This window comes from Leptopilina boulardi, unplaced genomic scaffold (assembly GCF_019393585.1).
Source record: "Leptopilina boulardi isolate dan_hultmark-lab unplaced genomic scaffold, ZJU_Lbou_2.1 LbouV2_327, whole genome shotgun sequence".
NCBI lineage: Eukaryota > Metazoa > Arthropoda > Insecta > Hymenoptera > Figitidae > Leptopilina > Leptopilina boulardi.
In genome coordinates this window covers 4096180-4123488 of record NW_026137893.1, presented here as the reverse complement: position 1 = coordinate 4123488, position 27309 = coordinate 4096180, and the positions used below count along the sequence as shown (strand labels likewise).

General features: G+C 27.0%; 1 protein-coding gene across 1 annotated transcript in view; it reads left to right on the top strand.

The window, feature by feature from the left end:
* LOC127284894 (eukaryotic translation initiation factor 5B) overlaps window positions 1–27309 on the top strand; it is a 159889-nt gene that overhangs the window by 99383 nt on the left and 33197 nt on the right. Inside the window, exon 15 of the mRNA XM_051310608.1 lies at window positions 25763–25924. Within this exon, the coding sequence (XP_051166565.1) occupies window positions 25763–25924 (162 nt within the window). The remainder of the gene's footprint in view (window positions 1–25762; window positions 25925–27309) is intronic.

The following is a 27309-nucleotide window of genomic DNA, read 5'->3' as shown; positions in this document are numbered from 1 at the left end:
GAAATTCTGTGAAATAAGAAATCTACAAAATAAAAATTCTGTAAATTTGTTTAAAAAAGAAATTATATCAAAAGCTAATTTGAAAAATGAAAATTCGTCCAAAAAAATAATTATAATTTAATATAATTCTTTTTATAGAGAGCAATTTAACATAAAAACAAAACTAAAAAATAGTTTTTAACGCAAACAAAACTTTAATAAAAATTAATTTTATTTTACAAGATTTATTAAATTGTTAGAAATTAATTTTTATTAAAATTTGGTTTAAAAAAAAAACATTTCTCAGTTTTGAGGTTATGTTAGGGCTGGTTTCCTTAAAATGAAAATTGTAATTAATGATAATGTTTTTTCGAGTTGTCATCTGTTTTGTAAGTTGATTATTTTAATCCAGAAGCTAAATTTTACTTGTATCGGTAAAGTAAATAATTACACGTGTCTCTCTCTTTCTCTCTCTCTCACTTTCGCTCATGCCATTCTGTTGGCAAGCCTTCCTTAACGCTTCTCGCGGTTGATAAACGACCGGAAGGAAGCCAGGGGCGGTTCTCCACACCGGAAACTAGACAGGATGTGGTCTGTCGTCGATTTACAATATAAATTGAATTCTTTAATGCTCCCGTATTAGACTTGCTTTAAACCAAGATAACTCGACGCAGTAAATTTAAACTATATATATAATAAAATTCGACAAGTCGTCATATTCCAATTTACTATTTAAAATCTAAATTCTTCTTCCGATTCAAATAAATGCCAATTTAAAGATCTGCAATTGTTATTACAAATTATTATAAATAATAATAATAATAATAATAATAATAATAAATTATTACAAACTAGCAAAATTAAACGCGCGCCAAATTGAGTATTTAATTATTTGTTATAAAGAAATTAAAGATTAATATTATTAATAATAATTTAATTTATTAGAATATTATTACATAATAAATGATAATAATGGAAATTATATGTTTTACAGGTCTCGGATTATTTTTCCGACTTATTTCAAAAATACGACTTTTATCGACTTTTTTTTGATATTTAAAAAAAAAATGTAAATAAAATACATTTTTTTAGTATAAAATGTAGAATCTTCTTCCGATCTTCTTCAATTCAATTATTTAACAAATTTTGAACTAAAATGATTCTTCACTAAATTAATTATTTTTAATAATTTTAATGAAATACATCACAAATTCAATTATATTAAAATTATTTTTCAATTAAAATTTTTATGAAATTTAACAATTGTTTATAATTTAAAAATATCACAATAAAATTGAATTATTTTTTAAAAATTTCAATTCAATATAAACTAAAATTCAATTATTATCCGAAATTTTAATTCAAAATCAATTAAAATTTAATAATAATTATCCACAATTTTCAATTTAAAATTTAATTATTTACCAAGTTTTCAATTTAAAATTTAATTATTTACCAAGTTTTCAATTTAAAATGAAATAAAATTCAATTATTTTCTAAAATTTCTATTCAAAATTAATTATCCAAATTTTCAATCAAAAATCAACTTAAATTAAATTATTATCCAAAATTTCAATTCAAATTCAATTATTTTCCAAAAATTTTTAATTTAAAATCAAATAAAATTTCATTATTCCCAAAAATTTGAATTCAAAATTAATTGAATTTTCAATCATTTGAATTTAAAAGCATCTAAAATTTAATTATTTGAATTATTTAATTATTTATTAATAATTAATTATTTAATTTTTTGAATTATTTTTTAAAAATTTCAATTCAAAATAAACTAAAATTCAATTATTACCCGAAATTTTAATTACAAAACACTTAAAGTTTCAAGTAATTTCAAAATTTTCAATTTAAAATTTAATTATTTATCAAGTTTTTAATTTAAAATGAAATAAAATTCAATTATTTTCTAAAATTTCTATATTCAAAATTAATTATCCAAATTTTCAATCAAAAATGAACTTAAATTAAATTATTATCCAAAATTTCAATTCAAATTCAATTATTTCCCAAAATTTTTAATTCAAAATGAACTGAAATTCAATTATTTTCCAAATTTAAAATCAAATAAAATTTAATTATTCCCAAAAATTTGAATTTAAAATTAATTGATTTTTCAATAATTTGAATTTAAAAGCATCTAAAATTTAATTATTTATAAAATTGTCCATCGAAAATTTTTTTTGTTGAAATTTAATAATTTCAATTATAACTCTAAGGAAATTCAGTTATTTTTAACTATTTTAATAATATTCTTTGAAATTTCAACTATCTGAAACCATTTTTCAATTAAAAAAATGATTTTCTAATTATTGTATTTTGTCCGCATTTTCTAATAAATTTTTAGTGAAATCATCTAAAATTTGAATTACAAAACACTTAAAGTTTCAATTAATTTCAAAAATCTCAATTTTAAATCTTTAAAAATTCAATTACATTTAAAAAATGTTTTTCAAAAATTGTTTGATAAATTATTTTTAGTTCTGTAAAATTTAATAATTGTTTGAAAATTAACAATAGCTTTTTGAAATTTAATTATTTCCAAAAATTTCAACTTTAACCCTTTGAAAAGGATTATTATTAAAAAAAATTTTTTATTTAAAAATCTGTAAAACATTTTTGTTAAAATGAAAAACAAATCCACTTTTTTTTTGGAATATAAGTCGACTAAAACGACTTTTTGTGTCTTTAAGTTGATTCGAGGCCTGTGTTTTTATAATTAATATTTAATAGTTTTTCGTTGGCCCCTTTTGCCTTAAAAATTAATTTTTAAAAATAAATTTTTTTCAAATTACTATCTTGTACGAAATTTCCTGGCGCACCTTTTTTCTCATCATAAATTTTTTGTATTTGTATACAATTTTTGAACCAATATACAACTTTAAAAAAAAATTTCCTTGGTTAACGTTGTGTACTTCAGCTTCGTGAATTGAATTTTCGAATTTGGAATTTTAAAGAAACTTATTTCGAAATTTGGAAACACAATATTATACAACTTTGGCAAAAATGAGAAAAAGAATTGTCAAAATTTGTCACGTCATAAGATTACTATTCAAAAAAAACACGTGAAATCAGAAAAGGCCAACTTCAAGTTAGGACAGAAGGACAGACCAAGCATTTTATTATTATATTTATATATAATTTATTTTGATTATCCAAAATTTTGTTAACATTTTTTTCTAAAAGAAAAATAACTAGAAAAAAAAATTTTTTTTTCTAAAAGTAATTTTTGTACACCCAGATAAAAGATATATTTGTCTCAGTACTGCAACTAAATTTTTTATTTGTTTGGAAATAAATTTTATTTGATTGAAATAAAATTTTATTTGGCTCAAATACACAGAAAATTAAAAGGCATTAAAATAAGCTGCAACGCTTCTTATTTTAATCCAATTTTGATTATTTTAATACCAAAATGGATTAAAATAAGCAAAATTGGATTAAAGTAAGAAGCGTTGCAGCTTATTTTAATGCCTTTTAATTTTCTGTGTATATATATATATATATATATATATATATATGTTTTATTTATGTCAAATAAAACTTTTATTTAAAACAAATACAAAAGTCTAGTTGGTGCGCTGAGACAAATGTTTGTTTATTTAACTCAAATAAAATATATCTGGTTTAAATATAATTTTCCCTGGGTGTATAATACATATATATAATAAAACTTGAATGAAATTCAGTTTGCATTATTTTAATGCAAATATGTACTACTAAGTTGGAATTTTTCCAATATTTTTGTTACGTGTTTAATTTCTTGCACCATGCAAAGAAATATTGCACAATTATGCTGATGTTTCAATTTTACATTAATGTTTAAATTTTGAATTAGTGAGAATTTCGTTCACTAATTCTAATATAGAAATTTTCATTCATTTTTAGTGAAATATCCCACTTGGAAAGATTCCCCGGAAAGTGCCCCCTGGAGGTTCTATCAGAATTCCGCCGGAACTTCCAACGTATTTCCATCAGAGTTCCAAAGAATTTCCGATGGGATTCCGACGGAATTCTGACGGAATTTCGACGGAATTAGGACTCTTAACATTTTGGTAACAATTAATCGGAATTCCGTCGGAACTCCGTCGGAATCCCATTGGAAATTCTTTAGAACTCCGATGGAATTCCGATTAATTGTTACCAAAATGTTAAGAGTCCTAATTCCGTTGAAATTCCGTCAGAATTCCGTCGGAATCCCATCGGAAATTCTTTGGAACTCTGATGGAATTTCGACGGAAATACGTTGGAAGTTCCGGCGGAATTCTGATAGAACCTACAGGGGGCACTTTCCGGGGAATCTTTCCAATTTGATTTATCATACTATAAATTTATCTTTAATTATTACTATATTTGGTTTAGTATTTTTGTGTTTACTAAATTTTTAGTAATGACTAAAAAATTAATAGAAAACTATTTAGAAACAAAGGGAAAAAAGATTTTTTTTTTAATTAATCTCGAATGTTATTACAATTTATGTCGTAGAAATAATAATTTACAGTGTGATTTATACTTTTTAAAATTTTGAAAATTTAGAATGAAATCGAGCAAAAAAAAACAGGTGACTTTCAGTGTGCATATAGCTGACATTGTATAATTAATAATGTGTCTCTTCTCTCTTGCGAGCTTTTATTAGCCATATGCTCATTTTTAAATCTATATTTTCTCGCTGAGCGGAAACGTTCTCAAAACGGAAAACGGATATCCCGTTCTCAAAGACATATGATCTCAATATGTCGCGTTATTTTCGTTTCTTGAGGCATTTTTTATAATTTCAAAATGAATTTTAGTTGCCAAGTATTTTTCCCAAGTGAAAAATTTCAATAATTCTCGGTGCGTATATGGAATGTATATAGTCATCAGTGGACCAGATTTTGTAGTCAACAGAATTTTAGTTATTCAAATTGTTTAATGTCCAAATTTTTAACTTCATTTGTTCGAATTTTTATTGACGCACTAATTTTTATTTGATAGAATTTCGAAAACAGCGAATTTTTTATTTGACAGAAATTACAAATGGCCGAAGAAACAAAGATTTCGGCTCTAATTTTTCAAAATAGACCAATTAGAAATTATTGAGAAAATTGCGTGGTTGGACACTACTTTAAAAATTAGCGCCGAAATTTTTGTTTATTCGGTCATTTGTAATTTCTGTCAAATGAAAATTCGATGTTTTAGGAATTCTATCAACTAACAATTCGTGTAAATAAAAATTCGAAAAAATTGAGGTTTGATAAATTAAAAATTCTGGCATTAAACAATTCGAATAATTCAAATTCTGCCACGGAAAAAAAAGAAGAAAAAATAATTTTTACTATTTTCGGAATAAAATGGGAACCGTCCGAAATTTTTGCGCATCTCTGGCAATTTTTATTTCAAAATTAGTAAAATTGACTATTTCTGTAGTAAATGTTACTGTTTCCGTAGTAATTTTTACTATTTCTGGAGTAAATTTTACTATTTTTGGAGTAAAATTTGATGCGAAGAAACTTCGTACAGTTCCCGTTTTACTCCGAAAGTAGTAAAATTCTGATAAATTAAAATTGGTTTAAATTATTATTCTTTAAAATAAACAGTTGGGCAAAAAAAATTTGTTAAAATTAAAAATTATGTTAAATAAAAATTCAACACTTAAAAATTATCTTAAAATTTCGTTTACAAAGCAATTAAATCAAATGCTAATTTGAAAAATGAAAATTCTCCTAAAAAAAAATTCTGTCAAATGAAATTCATAAAAATAAAAATTTTAGCCAATGATTTTTTTGGGGGTATTCATGAGCCCCTTCGGATTTTTACTAAAAATAATTAAAAGCGCACCTATTACAATAAATATTTTTACTTATTTTACATTTAAAAAAAAAACAACCAGGAAGTAGTCCACTTATGACATTATTCCCCTAAATATATGATTTATCATTAAAAAAAAAAAATAGTAGTGACTAAGCTCTAAAGGAATTCAAAAAGTATATCTTCGATTCTTTTTAACATTCCTGACTTTTACGACTGGCAGAAAGAAGATTAGAGTGGAGACGACGTTAAGTGCAATTTTCTCCACACTTTGTACCCCTCAAGTTTTTCATCGGGCACACACACACACAGAACCGAATGACACTAAAAATGTGATTTGTTCGCTCATCTCGTCGTTTTTTTTTTTTTTGCATTTTTTTCTCTCTTATATATATATATATATATATATATATGTTTTTATTCTTTCTGTTATATTTTTATGAGTTCATATATAACAAGAGCATAATGGCGACAAGATTTGGGACTCTCATGATTTGTGTTGACATGTTAAGCTTCGCCTTTCTTGGAATATATTTTTGCCTTTTTTTTACCCTCAAAAAAATTATGTTATATACCCTATAGACATGATTTTTATCTTGTGTCAAAAAAAATTCACAATTTTTCAACAATAATTTTGATTTATATGCATTTTTTGGGGGGAATTTTTATTCACATCTCTTCTATGAAAATTATATATAGGTTTATAGATTTAAATTTAACCATAGAGAGGCTTAAAAAAATAGTTTGAAATAATTATTCTAAAATAGATTTTTCTACATTTTTTTTTTAATATTTATGGAATAATTAAAAAAATAAAAAGAAAGTACTAAAATAGTACCAATTTTTGGTATAAAAATAGAACCAAAATGACAATTTAGTATACCTAAAGTTGGTAGTAAATTAATACCTTTTGTTTTACAGTGAAATTTATTGTTCTCTTATTATTTAATTTTTAGAAGCCAAAATTGTATTTTTGATTCTATTTTCTGCAGTACAGATTTTACCTATATTCGAAATTTAGTCCAACAAAAAAAAAAAAGAAAAAAAAAATTAAATATCCGTTTAATGACATTGTAAATGTAAAAGAAAGAGGATTTTTAAAGCCTATAATTTGTATTGAGAATATATTGGAATGTGTATAAGAGTAAATGCTATGTGTTATATGCATTTAAAAAGATTTTCGTTTAATGACAACTTTTAGCGATGCTTAAAAGAAGGCAATAACAATAAAAACTGGCATTTTCAAAGTCAATCCACTTGGGATGATGCTCCCTCTCTTTTATCACAATATTTCAAGGTAGTTTGGATATGGTTTTTCGAGACTTACTCCTATCTTTCAAGCATGGAGGTCTGCGTTCCGCGACATAATCGATCCACTCGAAGAGAGACTCAAAAGCCTCTTTATAGGATAAGAAACGACCAAGAGGCCAAAGTGTGAAAGGCATTTTCGAAGACCCATCATATGACAGAGACGTATAAAATCCACTTTAAGAAACCGGAATTTTTTTTTTTTCTCTCTTTTTTTCCCCACCACATTTTATAAAAACACCGGTTTTGTCCTCTAAAAACCAATTTATCAAAATGATCATATATATATATTTTTTAGGGGTTTCTTTGTTCGACTTTTTTTTTTTTGGTTTTAAATTTTCATCTTCTTTTACCCGAAAAAATCAAAAAACAATAATTTTTTTCGGGTATAATTTTTTGTTCCATGGTATATTTTTTTTTGGTTCTTTGTTCCAGTATTTCTTGTTTTTGTAAATTTTTGAAAATGAAAAGGAAAATAATTTTTGCAAAATTTCTTAAAATTGAAATTCTTTTGAACAAAAAAAATTAATATAGCAAAAATTCGGAGAATTTTTTCTTGCATATATTTATTTCAACAGAAGTATAAATTTTCGCTTTTGAAGCGTGTGTGTGTGTGTGAGGGCACAAACGGCGGGTGAAGTTTAGCGGCATCATCGTCATGTGGTAAAAATAAAATCAGTCCGTCATATTTTTCGCAGTTAAGTGTCAACTATAAGCCGGAAAATTGTGAATGGTCGAGTATTTAGTCAACGAACTTCCTCTTTTGATAAATTAACACTCGCTTACTCGTAATAAAATAATCACTAAATTCTTTGCAAATTTATTTTATTTTATTTTTTTACCGCATTTTTAATAATATAATAATAATATAATAATAATAATAATAATAATAATAAATGTAATTATAAATGTAAAATTTAATTGAAGTAGGAAAATTGTTTTATTATTCTCCTAAACGAATTAGTGAAAATTATATAGTGTTTATATATATAAATATATAAACAGATAGGAGAGACTTTAGAACGTCGTATAAACTATAAAGGATTCTAAATTGGTAGCGGTCACGAAAATAGACTTCCGGTTCCCGTCTCGCTCGGCGTCTGCTTCTTAGCTATGCCAAAGCCGAGTGCGTCTTGCATTGCGTTAGTTTGCATTTGTACGTGCAGTTTTACTATACATAGACCCATTCATAAAATCAACTAAAACCTAAATAACCAAACTTTTGATTTCAACAAAATTTTTGGAAAGACAATAATATTGTTCTGTCCTCATTTCAATTTTCTCTCTATACTTTTCTATTTATAAATATAGAAATTTAATTTACGTCTGTATAGTGATAAATTTCATCAATTTTGTCTTCCAGCATCTAATGCGAAAAATTTTTTTTTCTTTTTTGAAAATCAACTTTTATGAAATTTATAATAATATTAAAATTTTTTTTAAAAAAAAAACGTTTTTGATTCATTACGCGCGGAGGAAAAAGGGAAAAACGAATAAAGTAATTTTTACTATATACTTTAAAAGTAAAACCTAAAGTGTTTTTTGTGCATTTCTGGTAAATTTTACTTTGAAAATAGTAAAATTTACTTTTGAAATAGTAATTATTTCGAAAATAGTAAATTTTACTATTTTCGAGGTAAAAGTTACCAAAAATGCGCAGAAACGCTGGACCATATTTAGATTTTACTTTTAAAGTATAGTAAAAGTTACTTTATTCGTTTTTCCATTTTTTTCTGTAAAATGATGCTAAATGTTATTAAATCCTGTATCAAGTTGAATGAAAGTTTTTCTATTTTAGCTTACCTTCAACGACTTGAAAATACTTCTATTTTATCTCTAAAAATCTGAATTAGTTACTTTTAATTAATTTAACTACCACGATTTGTTCACTAAATGAATTAGTAAACTGTTTTGACTAATTTTTAGTCAAGTTAAATGTCAGTAGAAAACTACTAATTTATTTATTAACTTTTAAAATTAGTCAAAAACAGTTACAAATTCATTTAATAAACAAATCAACTTAGTTAAATTAGTCAAAAGTGACTAATTCAGATTTAGAAACTATATATTACTCTACTCAATTATCATTGACAAATTTATTAACTGCCTTTTTTAATTTATTTCTCAATGCGATTTTGTTGATTTTCACTATGATTAATATTTCAAGTCACTTGCTAGAATATACCTATATATATATATTTATATATTATGAATAAATTGAATCTAATTCAAGGAGCTATATATACATGTTTATGATTAAATTGTAAAAGGAAACTAAAAAAAAAATAAAAATAAAAAAAGAAATAGTCAACTTTCCTTATCGGCTGATGTGGACTCAGGTGCTTATAGACGTCTGTAAAAGTAATAATACATAAACTATATAGTGTGGGTTCGGGTTTGCCACGCTAAGCCCAATCAAGCTCGACTAGGCGCACCCTGTCTCTCTCTCTCTCTCTCTCTCTCTCTCTCTCTTTCTCGTGTAGGCCGTTACAGGAACTCGCAAAAGAGACCTCAACGACTTTGTGCAAGGTCTGCGGTTTCCGTTCCGTAAAATAACGCGCCGGTACGTAAATGAAAGCTCACAACTTACCCAACCTAACCTCATAGTCTAAAGTCTAAATCTAAACCACTGCGCGTCGGAGATAAACGAGAACTCTGAAGCTGGTTAACCCACGCTTCCATGCCTACACGAACCACTTTATACCCATAGCTGTCTCCTCCTCCATATCTCCATTTTTTTTTCTCTCTCTCTCTCTCAAGTCGCGTTGAGTTCGCAAAATTACCAGATTTAAAAAAAATTCCTGAAAACTTGATGAAAACTTAGAAAAAAGATTTTTGAAAATTTTTGGAAATTTTTTTAAACTGTTAAATATACCCTAACTCTAACCAAAATTCTAGTTGGAATAACCAGAATTGTGGTTCTTCTAACTAGAAACTGGTGTTGAAACAAAATCGTTTGGTTATAGGCAATTTTGGTTCTTGTAACCAAATTTCGGTTGGCTAAAGCGAGTTATCTTTAGTTTAAAAATTCAAAATAACAAAAACTCAACTTTTCTTAAAAAAATTTTATTTAAGAAATAGTTCCATTAAATGGAATTTTTAGATATTAAAAAAAGGAATTTGTTTTTGTTTCTACCAATTTCCCCTACAATTAATAATTTATCGGAAAAACGAAAAAAAAACTAATATAATGACAAGTTCATTACGTCCTGCCGCCGTCAGATGGCAGAAGGATTCAGGGAGCATAAAGTTGCAGCTGTTATATTATATTACTTTCCTAATTTTCGTTTTCCAAAGTATAATTTTTTAAAAGTTTCGAACAGTCTCTGAAATTGTCATTTAATTAACGCCCTATAAAAACGACACTGAACGTGATAATGATAAACATTGATTTTAATAGTATATTTTGAAGCTAAAGTATACGCAACGTTTATGATAAACGATTTTTAAAAAAATAATTTTTTAAAATAAAAAATTCTACAATTTTTTGCCTAAAAAATTTTTTTTTTATAATTTCTTGATTATTGAAAACTACAAGAAATATTTTTTAGGCCAAAAATTATAGAATTTTTCATTTGGGGCTGTTCACAAAATGCGTAACGCCTTTTTTTTTTGAAAATTTCAACCCCCCCCCCCTTTCCCCCAATGTAACATCTGCGACTTTGTGCTCCCTGCATGCTTCTGCCATCTGACGGCGGCAGGACGTAATGAACATGTCATTATATTACTTTTTTTCGTTTTTCCGATAAATTATATTAATTGTAGGGGAAATTGATAGAAACAAAAACAAATTCCTTTTTTTAATACCTACAAATTCTATCGGATGAAATTATTTCTTATATAAAATTTCTTGAAGAAAAGTTGAGTTTTTGTTATTTTGAATTTTTAAATCAATTTTTTTTCCAAAAACGGCTCCACAAAAGATTTTCTGTTTTTATTGAAAAATTATGTATTTATTAGAATAAAATAAAATTATTTATTATTATTTAAAATTAAATTAAATTATTATTTAATTATTTATTAATTAAATTAAATTATCTAATTTATTAGAATCGAAATCAAGAAGAAAATCCTAGAACCTTTAGGTTAAATCGGTTTAAAAAAACACCGTGTTTGATTAAGCCAACAAAATTATTTGATTGTACATTTTTAAATTCCAACCATAATTTGGTTACGACAACAAAATAATTTGGTTCAATTTCTTTTTAAACAAATTGATTTGAAATTAAATTTTAGGATTAAAATTTAATTTTCTGAATGTTCCGTTATTTCTAAATTTCGCTTCACAATGAAATGAATTAGAAACTGATTGGCTTGGAAACAATTTAAATATTTTGTATTTATACTTATTAAAACTGATTGCGAAATTTAATCCAAAAATTTCGCCAGTGTAGACCTTGAATAATAATATATATATCTAAAATAAGAGTAAAAAGGAATAATTAATCTGATAGTGGCATCGCAAGTCTTATACATATATTTTATACACCTTGTGGCAATATATGAATCAGTTTCTGTTATCTAAAACTCACAGCTAATAAATCAAAGACCCCCATGAGCAAAAATCGATTTTTTTCCCATAATTACAAGAAATGCGAGAGCAAAAGATTTGTACAATATTCCTCGAAGCTATACATATATATATATATATATATATATATATACGTAAAGAAAAGATCGAAGATATTGTTTTTCAAAAGGGGACAACAAGTTGAGTGCGCAAAGATTACATATTAAAGAAGGTTATGTTAAAAAAAGAAAAGAAAACGTGTAGGCCGAGACAACACTTATCGTATTTAAAAAAAATGATAGAAGAGAGAAAGTTTTCCAAAATAAAAATTATAAAGAATTAGAAGGAAAAATAAGCGAAAGTCAATGCGGAAAATAAATGAAAACTTGATGAAAACTTAGAAAAAAGATTTTTGAAAATTTTTGGAAATTTTTTTAAACTGTTAAATATACCCTAACCCTAACCAAAATTCTAGTTGGATTAACCAGAATTCTGGTTATTCTAACTAGAATTTTTTTCAGTGTTGAAACAAAATCGTTTGATTATAGGCAATTTTGGTTCTTGTAACCAAATTTCGGTTGGCTAAAACGAGTTATCTTTAGTTTAAAAATTCAAAATAACAAAAACTCAACTTTTCTTCAAGAAATTTTATTTAAGAAATAATTTCATCAGATGGACTATGTAGATATTAAAAAAAGGAATTTGTTTTTGTTTCTACCAATTTCCCCTACAATTAATAATTTATCGGAAAAACGAAAAAAAAAAACTAATATAATGACAGGTTCATTACGTTCTGCCGCCGTCAGATGGCAGAAGCATTCAGGGAGCATAAAGTTGCAGCTGTTATATTATATTACTTTCCTAATTTTCGTTTTCCAAAGTATAATTTTTTAAAAGTTTCGAACAGTCTCTGAAATTGTCATTTAATTAATGCCCTATAAAAACGGCACTGAACGTGAAAATGATAAACATTGATTTTAATAGTATATTTTGAAGCTGAAATACGCAACTTTTAGGATGAACGATTTTTAAAGAAATAATTTATTAAAATAAAAAATTCTACAATTTTTTGCCTAAAAAATTTTTTCGGCCAAAATTATAGAGAATTAGAAGGAAAAATAAACGAAAGTAAATGCGGAAAATAAATGAAAGGTAAAACTAGGGAGCCTTGGCGAAAATATGTTTTGTTTTTGAGAATTATTGAGGGTCTAAACCCCTGAAGCTCAAAAACCAGTATACGCATTTAACATAAAAAGAATTAAAAATCTATAAGAAATTTCAAGGCTTCGAATCTTATGGTATAGAGTAATTAACTATCCGTTGGGGTCGAGGGTGGTGTAGTTGGGATCCGAAGGAAGAGGAAAGAATGAGAGTCAGGATTTGCGAATGAAAGGAGCAACTATCATTTATTTGCATCAGGCCAAACCCGCAGCTACCAATCCTCTGACATGTTGCACGAGTTATGTTAATGGTCTTCCTCCACACACACACATAAAAAAAATGCAATATAATAAGTCAAAAAGTTAATTGGGAAATGTTACACTCATTTTTCTATGTCTCAATTATTACTCGATGCGTCTGAATTTATATATCCTATATGCAGAAAATCAGAAATTGACCCACTTTGATCTATTTAAAATAGGGCATTTAAAAATTTTATTTATTATAATTCTTATAACGCCGAATTTTTATTTGCCCGAAATTGCAAATGGCAGAATAAACAATCGATTTTTAAAATTCACCAATCACAATTTTTTCTTGACAATAATTTGATAGGTAAATTTTAAAAATCGATTGTTTGTTCTGCCATCACAGAAAATTGAAAGGTATTAAAATAAGCTGCAACGCTTCTTATTTTAATCCATTTTTACTTATTTTAATACCAAAATGGATTAAAATAAGAAACATTTGATTAAAATAAGAAGTGTTGCAGCTTATTTTAATACCTTTTAGTTTTCTGTGATTTGGAATTTCGGACAAATAAAAACCATAAATAAAAATTCGTCTAATTTCTAAATGGTTTTTATTGGCAATTTCTCTTGAATGTTATAAAAAAAAAAAAAAATACTCAACGATAACATAATGGCAAAATATTAATAGTGAGAAAAACTAGTTTATGAGCCATCAGAAATCGTTTTTTCTTTTACAAAGTGTTGATAACTAATTGACGCTTGCTAATTAGTTTCCGGTCCGATTTCCACTTTCTCGCGCGATATAAACATAGAAATTATAAATAAATATTTATCATAAATAGACCGATAGTTGTGTGTGGGCCCTGTATATATATAAATTTTTCCATATTGAGAAAAAAACCGGAAATATATTTACCATATTGTAGAAACAAAATAAAATTTTTTTTTTATAAAATAAATAAATAAAAGCTCTGACTCCTCAGAATTCAGAGATACACCAAATACTAGTTCCGAGAATAATTTTGAATCAACGAAATCGATTTAAAAAAAAAAACAAGAATCTAGTTTGCAATTTTAATTCCTTCGGGAGAAATCTGCGAGCGGGAGAATGAGATTTATCAATGGAGCCAACTCTCGATAATCGAGAAGAATCAAAAGGGAATTCGCGCACCTGCATCCATAACTGTATGGTAATATGCCTCCAGCATTTCGAAGAAGGTAGGATCTACCTCTAAATGAGCAGAGGAAAAAAATAAAAAAAAAAAAAAAAAAATCAAGAGGATCTTGGAGGAAAAAAAAATGGAAAAATAAGAAAGACAAGAGTATTACGAGAATGGTTGGACGACCACGGGTTGTTAAACGAGTGTCGTAGGCATCCCAGCGTGGGTTTTGGAACACAGAGCCGACATCCGGCCGGCCATTGTCCACCGATCGGCACGGCGCTTAACTTCGTATGGGAATTATGACCATACTGCCCACGGGGCCCTCTCTTTGATTTTAAATTAGGCCCCGGAGTCTCTCTCTCTCTCTCTCTCTCTCTCTCTCTCTCTCTCTCTCTCTCTCTCTCTCTCTCTCTCTCTCTCTCTCTTTTTCTTTCTCTCGAGGAGGCAAAACTCAACTAACGTTAAATTATCACATGCCCAAAACAAGCTACTCAATTCTCTTTTTCATAATCACCATTCATATCTGTCGTAAATACAAATGTTTCAAAATTTTTGTTTTAATATTCTAGATGATTAAAAAAAAAAAAAATGTTAATTCTGCTAAATAGGCAAGGAACTTTACGATTTGTATTAAAATCATGTATTGCTTTTGCTTCGTTTTGCTAAATCAATATCTATGGGAGGAGGTACCAATTTTAGACGTTATAAAATATTATTTCCTACACTGTAAAAAGAAATTACTAAAACAGTACCGATTTTAATTAGGTATCAAAATAGAATCAAATGACAATTTAGTATTTAAAATCGGTATTAAATTAATACCTATTTCGATTGTATTGAGAATAGAAAGCAATACAGAAAATTAAAAGGCATTAAAATAAGCTGCAACTCTTATTATTTTAATCCAATTTTGCTTATTTTAATACCAAAATGGATTAAAATAAGCAAAATTGGATTAAAATAATAAGAGTTGCAGCTTATTTTAATGCCTTTTAATTTTCTATGAATACACTAATAAAAATATGCTATTTAATCAACGGTATTTCTGCTAAAGGCATAAAAATCATTGATTCTGAAGCATATGCTATATATAAAATTTGTAAAATATTATACAAATTCTATAGCATATGCTTCAGAATCAATGATTTTTATGCCTCTGACAGAAATGCTGTTGATTCAATAGCACAGAAAATTAAAAGGCATTAAAATAAGCTGCAACGCTTATTTTAATACCTTATAATTTTCTGTGAGCCCATTTTTTTTTTCAGTGTAGGAGAAAAAAATTTGTCTGCCTTAGTTAATATTTATCTATATACTTTAAATCCAATTGCCATTGTATGCATAGCAATTTTATCTCTGAAGAAAAAGATTTTGTTTACAACAAAATAATTTGGTTAAAATTTTGGTTGTAACCAAATTTTGCTTTGGTGAAAACAAAATTGTATAGAGTTCAAACATTTGGTTAGGCCAACAAAATTATTATGGCTAAACATTTTTTAAATTCCAACCATTTGGTTACTCTCTAAATCTGAATTAGTAAAAATGTTTACTAATTTGAATTAGTGACTCACTTTTTGCTTCTGAATTAGTAAAATTTTACTAATTGTTAGTAAAAGTTACTAATAATTAGTAAAAGTTACTAATAATTAGTAAAATTTTACCAATTCAGAAGCAAAAAGTGAGTCACTAATTCAAATTAGTAAACATTTTTACTAATTCAGATTTAGAGAGTACGACAAGAAAATAATTTGGTTAACACTAAAAAATAGTTTGAAAAACCAAATGATTTTTTTGTTGTCCTAATAAAAATTTGGTTACGACAACCAAATAAATGAGGTACAAAAATTTTAATTTTATGATTAAAACTGTTAAGTTTGATTAACCAAAATTTTTGTTGAACAAAAAAATGGGTCAGTATTATTTTGGCAGAAAATTTTTCGTAACCAAATCTTTTTGTTATGCTTAGAAAAAACACTTAATCAAATGTTTTGGTTGACTAAACCAAATAGTTCGGTTGCTTTCTTACCAATAAAATTATTTTGGTGACCCAACTAAATGTCAGTTTGTACAACTATTAAAATACAAAATGTTATTTTTTACTAACGTTATATTCTTAGTTTTCAGAATAAATTTTAATTTTCGGTTGTACAAAATAAAATTTTGAATTTTAATCTTTGTATACAAAACATTATCTTGTAAAATATAGAAATTGTTAAGAAAAATATGTTAAAATCTGACTCCCAATTTTTGATAGTAGCTGATACAGGTAATAATTACCTTTCGCAGTTAACGGATTTTCAGTGACAATTATTAGCCACCATAACTAATAATTAGATATCCATATAATAAAAAAGTATTTTTTCTCCCAAAGTTCAATTTTATGTTTTTTTTTCTTTATTTTTTGATGAGTTGGAGACACGTGATGATAATAAAATTACAAATATCTTTGTGGATCAAGTTTTTGAAACTCGTGTATATATATATATTTTTCGAGAACTCTTCCTCGAGCTATATGTCGAATCCCATATCCGTCATAAAAGCGTCTGCGCTGAATGCAAAAAATGAAAAGAAGGCAAGAGAGGCAAAACTGGGGGGCAGCTGTGCAAACTCAACAAGATATGAGAAGTAAAAGAAAAGAGAGAGAGAGAGAGACTCGTGGATTTATCACATATATATAGCGAGCACCATGAAGTTTCGAAGGGGATCGACATCGTCAATGAGATCCATTCACGAGGGTACAGTCACCCTTGAAAATTATCTTCAACTATTTATAAATATATTTATATACATATATTCTTGTTCGTTGAATATATGATATAAAATTCAAAAATTGACATTATTTTTTGCAAAAAGAAAAAGAAAGTCGCAGAAGAAAATAAATTCTATTTTGAATATATACAGATTTTTATGTTCTAAACCCCCTGAATTTTTATTATTTCCCCTAAATTTTTAGGGGGTCCGGAACATAAAAATCACTCTGTATATGAGAATGGTTTAAAAATGTACAGGGAACAAAAATTTGTTTGAAATTTATTCCGAATTGATAAAATGCCTCTATTTGTGTCGCAATTTGAAAGAAGGTTCCTACAAAGCACACAAACCTAACCTCAAATTTGTTTACTTTCTATGTATCTTAGGAGCGCGAAATATATATTTTTTTTTTGAAATCGAATATATTTACAGGTTTGTTCTGCTTTTTAAGTAATTTTTTTTTTTTTAATAGAAAAATTTCTAATTCACCGAATTCTTATTTGTCCGAAATTGCAAGTGACCGAATATATAATCAACAGAAAGATTTCGGCACGATTTTTAAAATTTACCAAAATCAGAAATTATCAAAGACAATCGTGATGGATAAATTTTTGAAAACAGCGCCACAACCTTTTCGCTAAATTAAAATTTGGTTAAATTGAAATTCTTTTAAATGAAAAACTGTTTAGAGAGAAATTTTATAAAATAAAAATTCGACCAAATAAATAATTGGCAAAAAATTTCGTAAAGTGAAAATTAGTTCAAAAATGCATTTTGTCAAATTAAAATTCAAAAAATGAAAATTCGCAGAAAAAAATATACACGCATAGAAAAAGTTTGATGTGGCAGTGAACTTTTTGCTGCCACATCAAATTACGTTAGCTAATATAGGGACAGCGAAAAAATTTGCTGTGGGATCAAAAAAGTTTGCTGTGACAGCGAACTATTTGCTACCACATCAAATTACGTTAGCTAATATAAGGACAGCGAAAAAATTTGCTGTGGGGTCAAAAAAGTTTGCTGTGACAGCGAACTATTTGCTACCACATCAAATTACGTTAGCTAATATATGGACAGCGAAAAAATTTGCTGTGAGGTCAAAAAAGTTCGCTGTGAAAGTAAATTTTTAAAAATTACAACCGATATTGTTCATTATAGCAAACTTTTTTGTTCTCCTAGCAAAAAATTTAGCAGTGATTACTAATTTTAATAGATCCGATAGCAAATATCAGTTATAGCATCTGTAATTCCCTTTTTTTCCGTTTATGTAATAAAATTCTTTAAAATTCAAATTGTAACTATTGGGTACTTTTTTCCAGTTTGGGAAAAAATTGTTGGGGTCAGCGCAAAACATTTGTGACTTTCAACTTTTTAAACCTCAAATATTCCATTCTGTACTTTGAGTATGCTATATGGTCACCCATATTAGAGAGTGAAAAAAAAGAAATGATGGCCTTTTGCGCGACCCTTTATAGTCGCAAGTTCTTCAACGACTTATAATATTATATAGAGGTGCCAAGTTCGATTCCCCGAAGCGTGGGATGTGAGGGTTTCTTGTTATATGTCATGGAGAAATGTCTGCTTCGGTTGATGAGTGTAGACCCCCCAGAGTCAGTTTATGCGGTTTGGGTCCTCAGGAATTGTGAGGTCCCGCAGGCGCAGGATATCCTGATATCATCTTCGTTCTTGGCAATATATATAGAGAGAAAGAATATACATATAGGGATCCTGTCGAGATATCGTAGTGTCAGAGAGGAAACGAAATGGAATAAACTTAACTCGCATTTTACACCCTAGTCGCAAAGAAGCTAATCAGTTTTACGAGGTTTATTTTTATATAAAGAATATGCCCACTTGGAAAGATTACCCGGAAAGTGCCCCCTGGAGGTTCTATCAGAATTCCGCCGGAATTCCATCGGAGTTCCAAGGAATTTCCGATGGGATTCCGATGGAATTAGGACTCTAAAAATTTTGAAAAAAATTAATCGCAATTTTGTCCGAATTCCGTCGGAATCCCATCGGAATCCCATCGGAAATTCTTGGGAATTCCGACGGAATTGCGTTGGAAGTTCCGGCAGACACTTTCCGGGGAATCTTTACAAGTGGGTTGTACTATGAAGAATATGTGGATAATTTTTTGAGAAAAAAACAATTTTTTGGGAGAATTTTTTTTTTTTTTTTAATCACTGGAAAAATCGTTAATTACAAGGAAAAAACGGAATTACAGATGCTAACTGATGTTTGCTTAATTATGGATTTATGAAAATTAGTAATCGCTGCTAAATTTTTTTCCTATGACAACGAAAAAGTTTGCTGTGATAAATATTAACAAGTTTCAATTTTTAAAAATTTACTGTCACAGCAAACTTTTTTTTTTACCCCACAGAAAATTTGTTCGCTGTCCCTATTATATTAACTAATAATAGCAAGAAGTTCGCTGCCACAGCAAACTTTTTTCATGCATGTAGAATTTTTATTTTTAGAGTATTTTATTAGAATTAATTTATTTTTTAAATGAATTTATTTTTCGAATTAGCATTTTGTAGAATTTCTTTTTATACGAATTTTTACATATAACAAAATTTTTGGCTATACCAAATTTTTAACAGAATTTTAATTTAACAGAATGCTCTCATTGAATTTTATCTGATTCGAATTTTTAAATGACAGAAATTCCAATTCACCGAATTTTAATTTATTCGAATTTTTACGATGCCGAAATTACAAAATGTCCGTACAAACAATAGACAGAGAAATTTCAGTGCAATTTTTGAAAATTTACCAATTAGAAATTATCAAAAAAATTGTGATTGGTCAATTTTCAAAAATTGTGCCGAAATTTTTCTGTTGATTGTTTGTTCGGCTATTTTATAATTTCGGACGCCCATGAAAATTTGGCGTCTTAAAAATTCTATCTATTAAAAATTCTTAGAAATAAAAATTCGGATAAATTAAAATTCGGTGAATTAGAATTTCTGTCATTTAAAAATTCAAATCACATAAAATTCGATGAGAATTCTGTTAAATTAAAATTTGCTTAATTTAAAATTCTTTTATATAAAAAAGTAAATGAGTGTAAAATAAAAATTTTGGCAAAAATTTGTCAGCTAAAAATTGTGTTATGTAAAAATTGGTATAAAAATAAATTCTCCAAAATGCTAATTCGAAAAAATGAAAATTCGTCTAAACAACGTTGGGTCACGTGACCGCCGTAATGTTAATTTTTCCGACCACTTTTTTTTAGTAGGTACGGCTCACCTTTTTCCATTAACATTTATTTGTTTTCTTTTTAATTTTTATAAAAACATACTAAAAATCGTTGCGTCAAGCTTAAAAATTGTAAATAGTAATTTAAAAACTAAAAATACCACTTTCGCAGATAGGGGAAAAAATTCTTCAATCATCAGAGATTGTAATGCAAAAAAAAAAAAAAAAAAAATTAAAAATCGAAAGTGTCCATCTTTGAGAAAACTCACTTTATAAGTTTAATTTCAACTTTTTTGTTGCTTTTGTTATAGGTACGTTATTTTTTAGCAAATATTTGAAAAATTTGAGAAATTTGAGAAAAAATGAACAAATTTCATATATAGCATAATTTTTAATTTATTAGTTACAATTGATTAAAAAATGTTCCAAAAACACACTTTCTTCGTTGACGTTAAATTTCAAAAAATCATAACTTCCTTCATTTTCATCAAATAAAAAAATTAAAAAAATACCTATTTCCTTATTTTTCATATAGATTTCGAAAAAAAATGTTCAATGAAAATTTCCCATAGAATGCCCCATATAGATGAGAATTTTTATGGCATTTGTATTTCAATAATTATTTATTTAGTATTTACATTGATCTAATTTGGTTTTAATTCATATTTATTTATTTTCTTTAACAAAAAAAAAAACAAATATTATTATTATTACTAATATTAATATTACATTAAAGACATTTAAATTGATGTGGAATTTTTTTCGTTGATATAAATAAAAATTCCCCGAATGAAAATTAATGTTCTCCTTATGAAATATAATTTGAAAAGAATTAAAGTTGAAAACTACTAATTGAAAGATGAAAGCTTCCATTAAGAAAATAAATAGTGTTTCTAGTTTGATAAAATATATTATACGGATAAATATATATGTTTTTTTTTTCTTTCTAGAAAATTTAAAATGATTCACATAATGATTTATTAATTAACGTGTTTGAAAGATTTCAATTAGAAAAAATAGAATATAAATTGTTTCTTTGAAATATAGATTTGATAGCGCGCGTGTACTACTTTGCGGGAAAAAAAATAGTTTTGATTAAACTAGTTTCTTAAATACTGTGTGTGCTACTTTATTAGCTGCCGGACAACTATTTTATTAGCTGATGCAACTTTTTAAATATAGTCACACTTCTATATATTTCAATATATAAAGTTTCTTATTTTGGCCCCAAGAAAATAGATTTTGGTTAATGAAATAGTAGAAATAAAATATAGTGTCAAATTAATAAAGTACTTGTGGCATATATATTTATATATTATGAAAGAAAACACATCTTGTGACCCATAGAGAAGTCAATTGAATATACAAATATAAAAAAAAGTAACGTTTTGAAATTTTTAAATGACAATATGAGGGCAAGAAAACATGTTTTATAAAGTGACAACATTTGAAGAAACATTGAAGGTTTATTAAAATTTTGACTCCCCTATGGTGATATTAAAAATATGTCGACTTTTTTTTTTTTTCGTCAAAGGATTTAAAGGCCATTTAAATTTGTTTTTGTTATTTCATTCCGTACGAAGAATTTGGATTTTGAAAAGAAAAAAAAAAATACCTCCTGGGGGAATCCTCAAGTGGATCTGAATCAAAAATTCGATATAGGGAACAGTTGTGCAGTTGATGGGCCCATCGATCAGAAGTCCTCAGTGGACGATGGGGCATCCATTAATAACCATTTATATGGTGACCCTATATTCTCCTGCTCCAAAGAGTCTTCTTCTTCTTTTCTTTTTTTCTTTCTTCCTCTCTATTTCTTTTTTTTAAATTCTTTTTCTTTTCATTTTACGACTCTCTTGGAGACTGTTCGTTGTATGCATTCAAGTTATGATGATGACGATAATGCTAATGATGATGGGAGCGAGATTTTTCGTATCTAACGTCAGCGCCTTAGAATCGAGATGATAGACTCTCTGGTACTGGGAATTTCCCTTGTACAAAGCAAAATACTTGCGACACTATTTTCAGGCCTTGGATTAATATAACTTTTTTAAAATTATTTTCTATAAAATCCGACTTTTTTGTCTTTATTATACATTTTTTTTTTTTTTTTACAAAATTTTTAAACAAATTTTTTTTTTTTAAACAATTTTTTTATTATACGATTACAGATTTTCTTCAGATCTTCTGTATTTCAATTATTTAACAAATTTTTAACTAAAATATTCGACTGTACACTCAGAAAAAAAGTAACCAAATTTTGGTTAAATCAACAAAATAAATTCATTGATATACAGTTAACCAAACATTTGGTTAACGTTTATTTAGCTGAATCAAATTTTTTCTTTGTTCAAAAAATTTATTAAAATAAACCAAACAGTTATTTAGATCAAATAAATATTTATTTGAATTAAACAAATTTTGTTTAAACTTACCAAAAAATTGGGTAAATATAAAAAAAAATGGTACATTTGGTTCAAACATATCTTTTTTCTGAGTGTAAATTATTTATTTTCAATAATTTTGCTGAAAGTTTTCATAAATTCAATAATCTTAAACTATTTTTTAACTAAAAATTTTATGAAATTATTTTTAAAAAATCAGCAAATAAAATTAGAAAAAAATGTCAATTCAAAATTACTTGAAATTTAATTGTTTTCAAAAATTTTTTATTTGAAACCTGAAATTTAATTCTTTTTCAAAATTTTCCATTTAAAACTTTCTGTTTATTATAATTTCAATTCTAACTCTTCCAAAATTTAATTATTTTTAATAAATTTTATAAATATTCATCAAAAATTAAATTATCTAAAAGCATTTTTCAATTAAAAAAATTTTATAGTTGAATTTTTGTCTCTATAATTTTAAATTTCTAATAAATTTCTCAGCACTTGAAATTACCAAAAATTTTAATAAAAAATCACTTGAAATTCAATTATTTTCCAAAATTTGAATGGTAAATTTTCAAAAATTCAATAAAAAAAAAGTTTGTGTAAAATTATTATGTGATAAATTATTTTTAATTCCGTAAAATTTAATTATTCACTGAAATTTAACAAAATCTTTTGAAATTCAATTATTTCTAACAAAAAATTTAATATTTCTTTAACAATTCAATTATTTAAAAAAGTTTCAAATAAAAACTAAAAAATTCAATGGTTAGCAAAAAATACTATAATACTAATTGTTTTCAAATTAAAAATTTTCTACAATTCAATCATTTAAAAAAAATCTTATAGCCAAGTGGAAATATTTTTTTTATATTATATTTTTATAATTAATCGAATAATGATTTTTCACGTTAAAATTAAAAAAAAATAATAATTTTTTTTAAACAAATTGTTATCAATAATTGGAAAAAAATCGAAAATTAGAAAAAAAATGACGCTATCCAATTCTAAGGGATAATTTATTTAAAAAAAGACATTCATAAATTTCTAAATTTTTTTTTATTTCAATTTGTTATTAAAAAAAAAAGTTATAAACAATAAGAGTCACTATATTCCTCTAAATAAATGCTTTAACAAATACATATATATACATGTTCGAAATCGACATGAAAAAAATGATCGTGAACAAAATAATGATTTTTGTCGTTTAAATATTAATATAAAAGAAAATAATTTGTTTAAACAAATTTTTATAAACAAATCGAAAAAAAATCGAAAATTAAAAAAAAAAATACATGGCGTTATTCGATTGTACAGAAAGAAATTTTTTACACAAATTACAGTCTTATTTTTTTGATTTTTATTGTCATAAAAATTCTAATTGTTTATAATTTTTTTAATAACAAATTGTGTAAAAAAAACTTGAATGTTATGTCCTTTACTAATTTTTCCCGTAGCATATTGAATAGCGTCATCTATGTTTTGTAATTTTCAATTTTTTTTTCCTATTGTTTATAATAATTTGTTTAAAAAAATTAATTTTTTTTTAATAACTTTTAACGCTAAAAGTAATTACTTTTGTTCACGGTCCTCTTTTACGTATTGTCTTTGATATTTTTGTTTAACAATGCGGATTTAAAATACACAATGACTCCTATTGTTTATAATTTTTTTTTTAATAACAAATTGGATGAAAAAAAATATATATATGTGTTTCTTTAGTAATTTTTCCCATTGAATTAAATGGCACTAATTATTTTCTGTGATTTTCGATTTTTTTTTTAATAATAATTTGTTTAAACAAATTAATTTTTTTAATAACTTTTAACGCTAAAAGTAATTATTTTTGTTGACGGTCCTCTTTTACGTATTGTCTTTGATATTTTTGTTTAAGAATGCGGATTTAAAATACACAATGACTCCTATTGTTTATAATTTTTTTTTTAATAACAAATTGGATGAAAAAAAAGTTTGAAATGTTATATATATATGTTTCTTTAGTAATTTTTCCATTGAATTGAATGGCACTAACTATTTTCTGTGATTTTCGATTTTTTTTTAATAATAATTTGTTTAAACAAATTAATTTTTTAAAATAATTTTTCAAAATTTTCAAAATAAAAAAAAATTCTTTTTTCGGAACGTAAATAGATTTTTTTTTTTTTGCTGCTTAAAGTCAATACGGGACCTGTATTTTTATTGTGAGGACCGATGAAGAATTACATTATTGTTTATAACAGAATAACAATTTTCAGACATTTAATATCGCCACAAATCGTATTTTATCAATTTGCGTTGGCGTTCCATTTCCTCTGGTCCACCAACAATATTGTGATGGGCGAAAATTCTTGCTAGAACAAATAAAAAAAAATTTCTCTAACCATTTTATTTTTTTAGAAAATTTATTTATTTTTTTTTTTTGTTATTTTCGATTAATATAAAAAGAAGGATAAATAAACTGTTTTTGTTATCGAATCTTTTTGTCGATCTCTCCTGGTATAACTATGGGTTGGAGGTATTTTTTTTTTTTTTTTTTAATGATCCCATCTATGAAAATAGTAGAGAGAAAGATGAAAGAATCTGTGGAGAGATACAGTTTCAGGGACGTTTTCTCTCTCTCTCTCTCTCTCTCTCTCTCTCTATATATATATATATATATATATATACGGGGGCAGCAGCCCACGTGGAAGACGTCTCGCTTGTCTGGCACGCCCAGCATTCCGAGGGTGCAGGATCGTCAGGATAGATTTTATCTCGCGTCGGCGGAGAATAAAAAAACAAAAGGAAGAGAGAGAGGATAGTGCATGAACGAGGAAGGCACGCCGGACGAATCAATTCGATCGAGCCACGTGTAGATGCGCGTCTGCAGGTCCTCAACTCACACCTGATCATCTTATCGATCTTAAAAGATTATATATAAAGTCAGAGAGAGAGAGAGAGACAGATTTCTATTTTCACACCTCGAGACTCGATCAGCAGCTACTATTTTATATAAACTGAAACTTGAATATACAAAAAAGAAATAAATAATCTCTCTCTGAATTGAATATAAATTTATTTCTATAGTCACGCAACTTTCTCTTATAATCTGCGTGGGGTTAAAATTTGTATTAAATAATAATTTGTCACCGACAGGAAATTATTTTCATGTAACTTGTCTTTTAAATATAAATTCTAATTGTTATAACCAAGTCTATATTTTAGTGGTGAATAATAATTTTTCTTATCCCACATGTTTTCCTGTTACAGTTCGTTGATCTGGGAGTGGTGACGAGTGTTGAGATCAATCACAAGCCTGTTGAATTTGCCAGAAAGGGACAAGAAGTTTGCATTAAAATTGAACCCGTACCTGGTGAGGCGCCAAAAATGTTTGGTCGACATTTCGATGAAAAAGACATGATCATCAGTAAGGTAAGTTATTTTTATTTATCCCCTATAAGAAAAAAAAACTAGGAAGTGAACGGTCCATTCATGACCAGACTTAAATATTTATTATTTGTGTTTTTCCTATTCTTAAAACATTCAATAGTGATTTACTTGATGAGAGAAAAAAAAGAGAGAAAAATTAGCTGATAATAGTTGCGATGTGCGAGAGACAAGCAAGTGAGGCTATTTATAAGATCAGAGATCATCTCTTTTGCGATCCGTCAATGGAATCGATCGAAGGCCGACATCTATGATGGAACAGCTGGGCTCGCGAGTATCGACCTTGTGTACTCTCACGCAGGCGCGTAATACAGAGAGTCCATGGACCATTCGCATCAACTTCGTCAATGAAATCCCGTGGCTCTTTCACTCTTCCAATGCGACAACGGTGTGTAGTGCACCTGCGTCTCGTGCACGCGTGTTCCGAAAAACGAACCGGTTTCAAATTCTACCACTATATATATATATACCTTCTCTTCTATATGTGTATACATTCGACACGAATTAGCTCGTTTCAGGATATACACTTTGTAAGACGAAACTCCAAATCGTTTCGAAGAAATTTCACTGGAAAACATTTTTTTTGTTGATAAACCCTATAAGAGAGAGGTCGCTTTTGCCCACGCAAAAACACCTGGAAGGGGGAGAGGGGGGTTGTTAACGACCCCATGAATTAATTATACAAGTTGTTTGTTTTTAGACGTATGGAAAAGCAGGTTCTTCGAATGGGACTTTTGAACTTTCTGTAGCAGCAGGTGGCAATCGCGAGGCGAGAATTAGATGCTTTATGGCGAAGGCAGATCTTCAGAGATATATATTTATATATATATATAAGCCAGAGTATTCTCTTTCAAAGAGATAATACGATTCATTATTATAGGAATCTTTTTTTTTCCCCCTAAAGTTCTTCGAAAGTTATTGAAACTACAACCTCCATGAAGTTAGCGTTAGCGTCGAAAATTATTTTTCACGGGACCAAAAATATCAAATTACACAGGCCAAGAAAATTTTGGCCTACTTCAGAAACAAGAACCAGACTTTTCCGAAGAATTTTTAAATCGGAATCTGACCTCAGAATTGATCCAGTACGTCAGGTTATCGAGATGTAACAAAAAAGTGAAGAAAAGACGTTTTTTTGGCCATATTTGAGTAACATTAAGATATAATTTTTTCCAAACGTTACAGCATCTGAAAGTACTATTTTTACCCCCAAAAAATGTATTTTATTTAAAAATTAGTCTTTATTTGCCTCTGAGTTATCGTTATTTGAATTTTTTGAGTCGTAAATATTTCAATATTCGTGTATCAGATAATGCTTCAGAAAATTCAAATGACGATAACTGAGAGGCAAATAAAGATTTTTTAAAAAT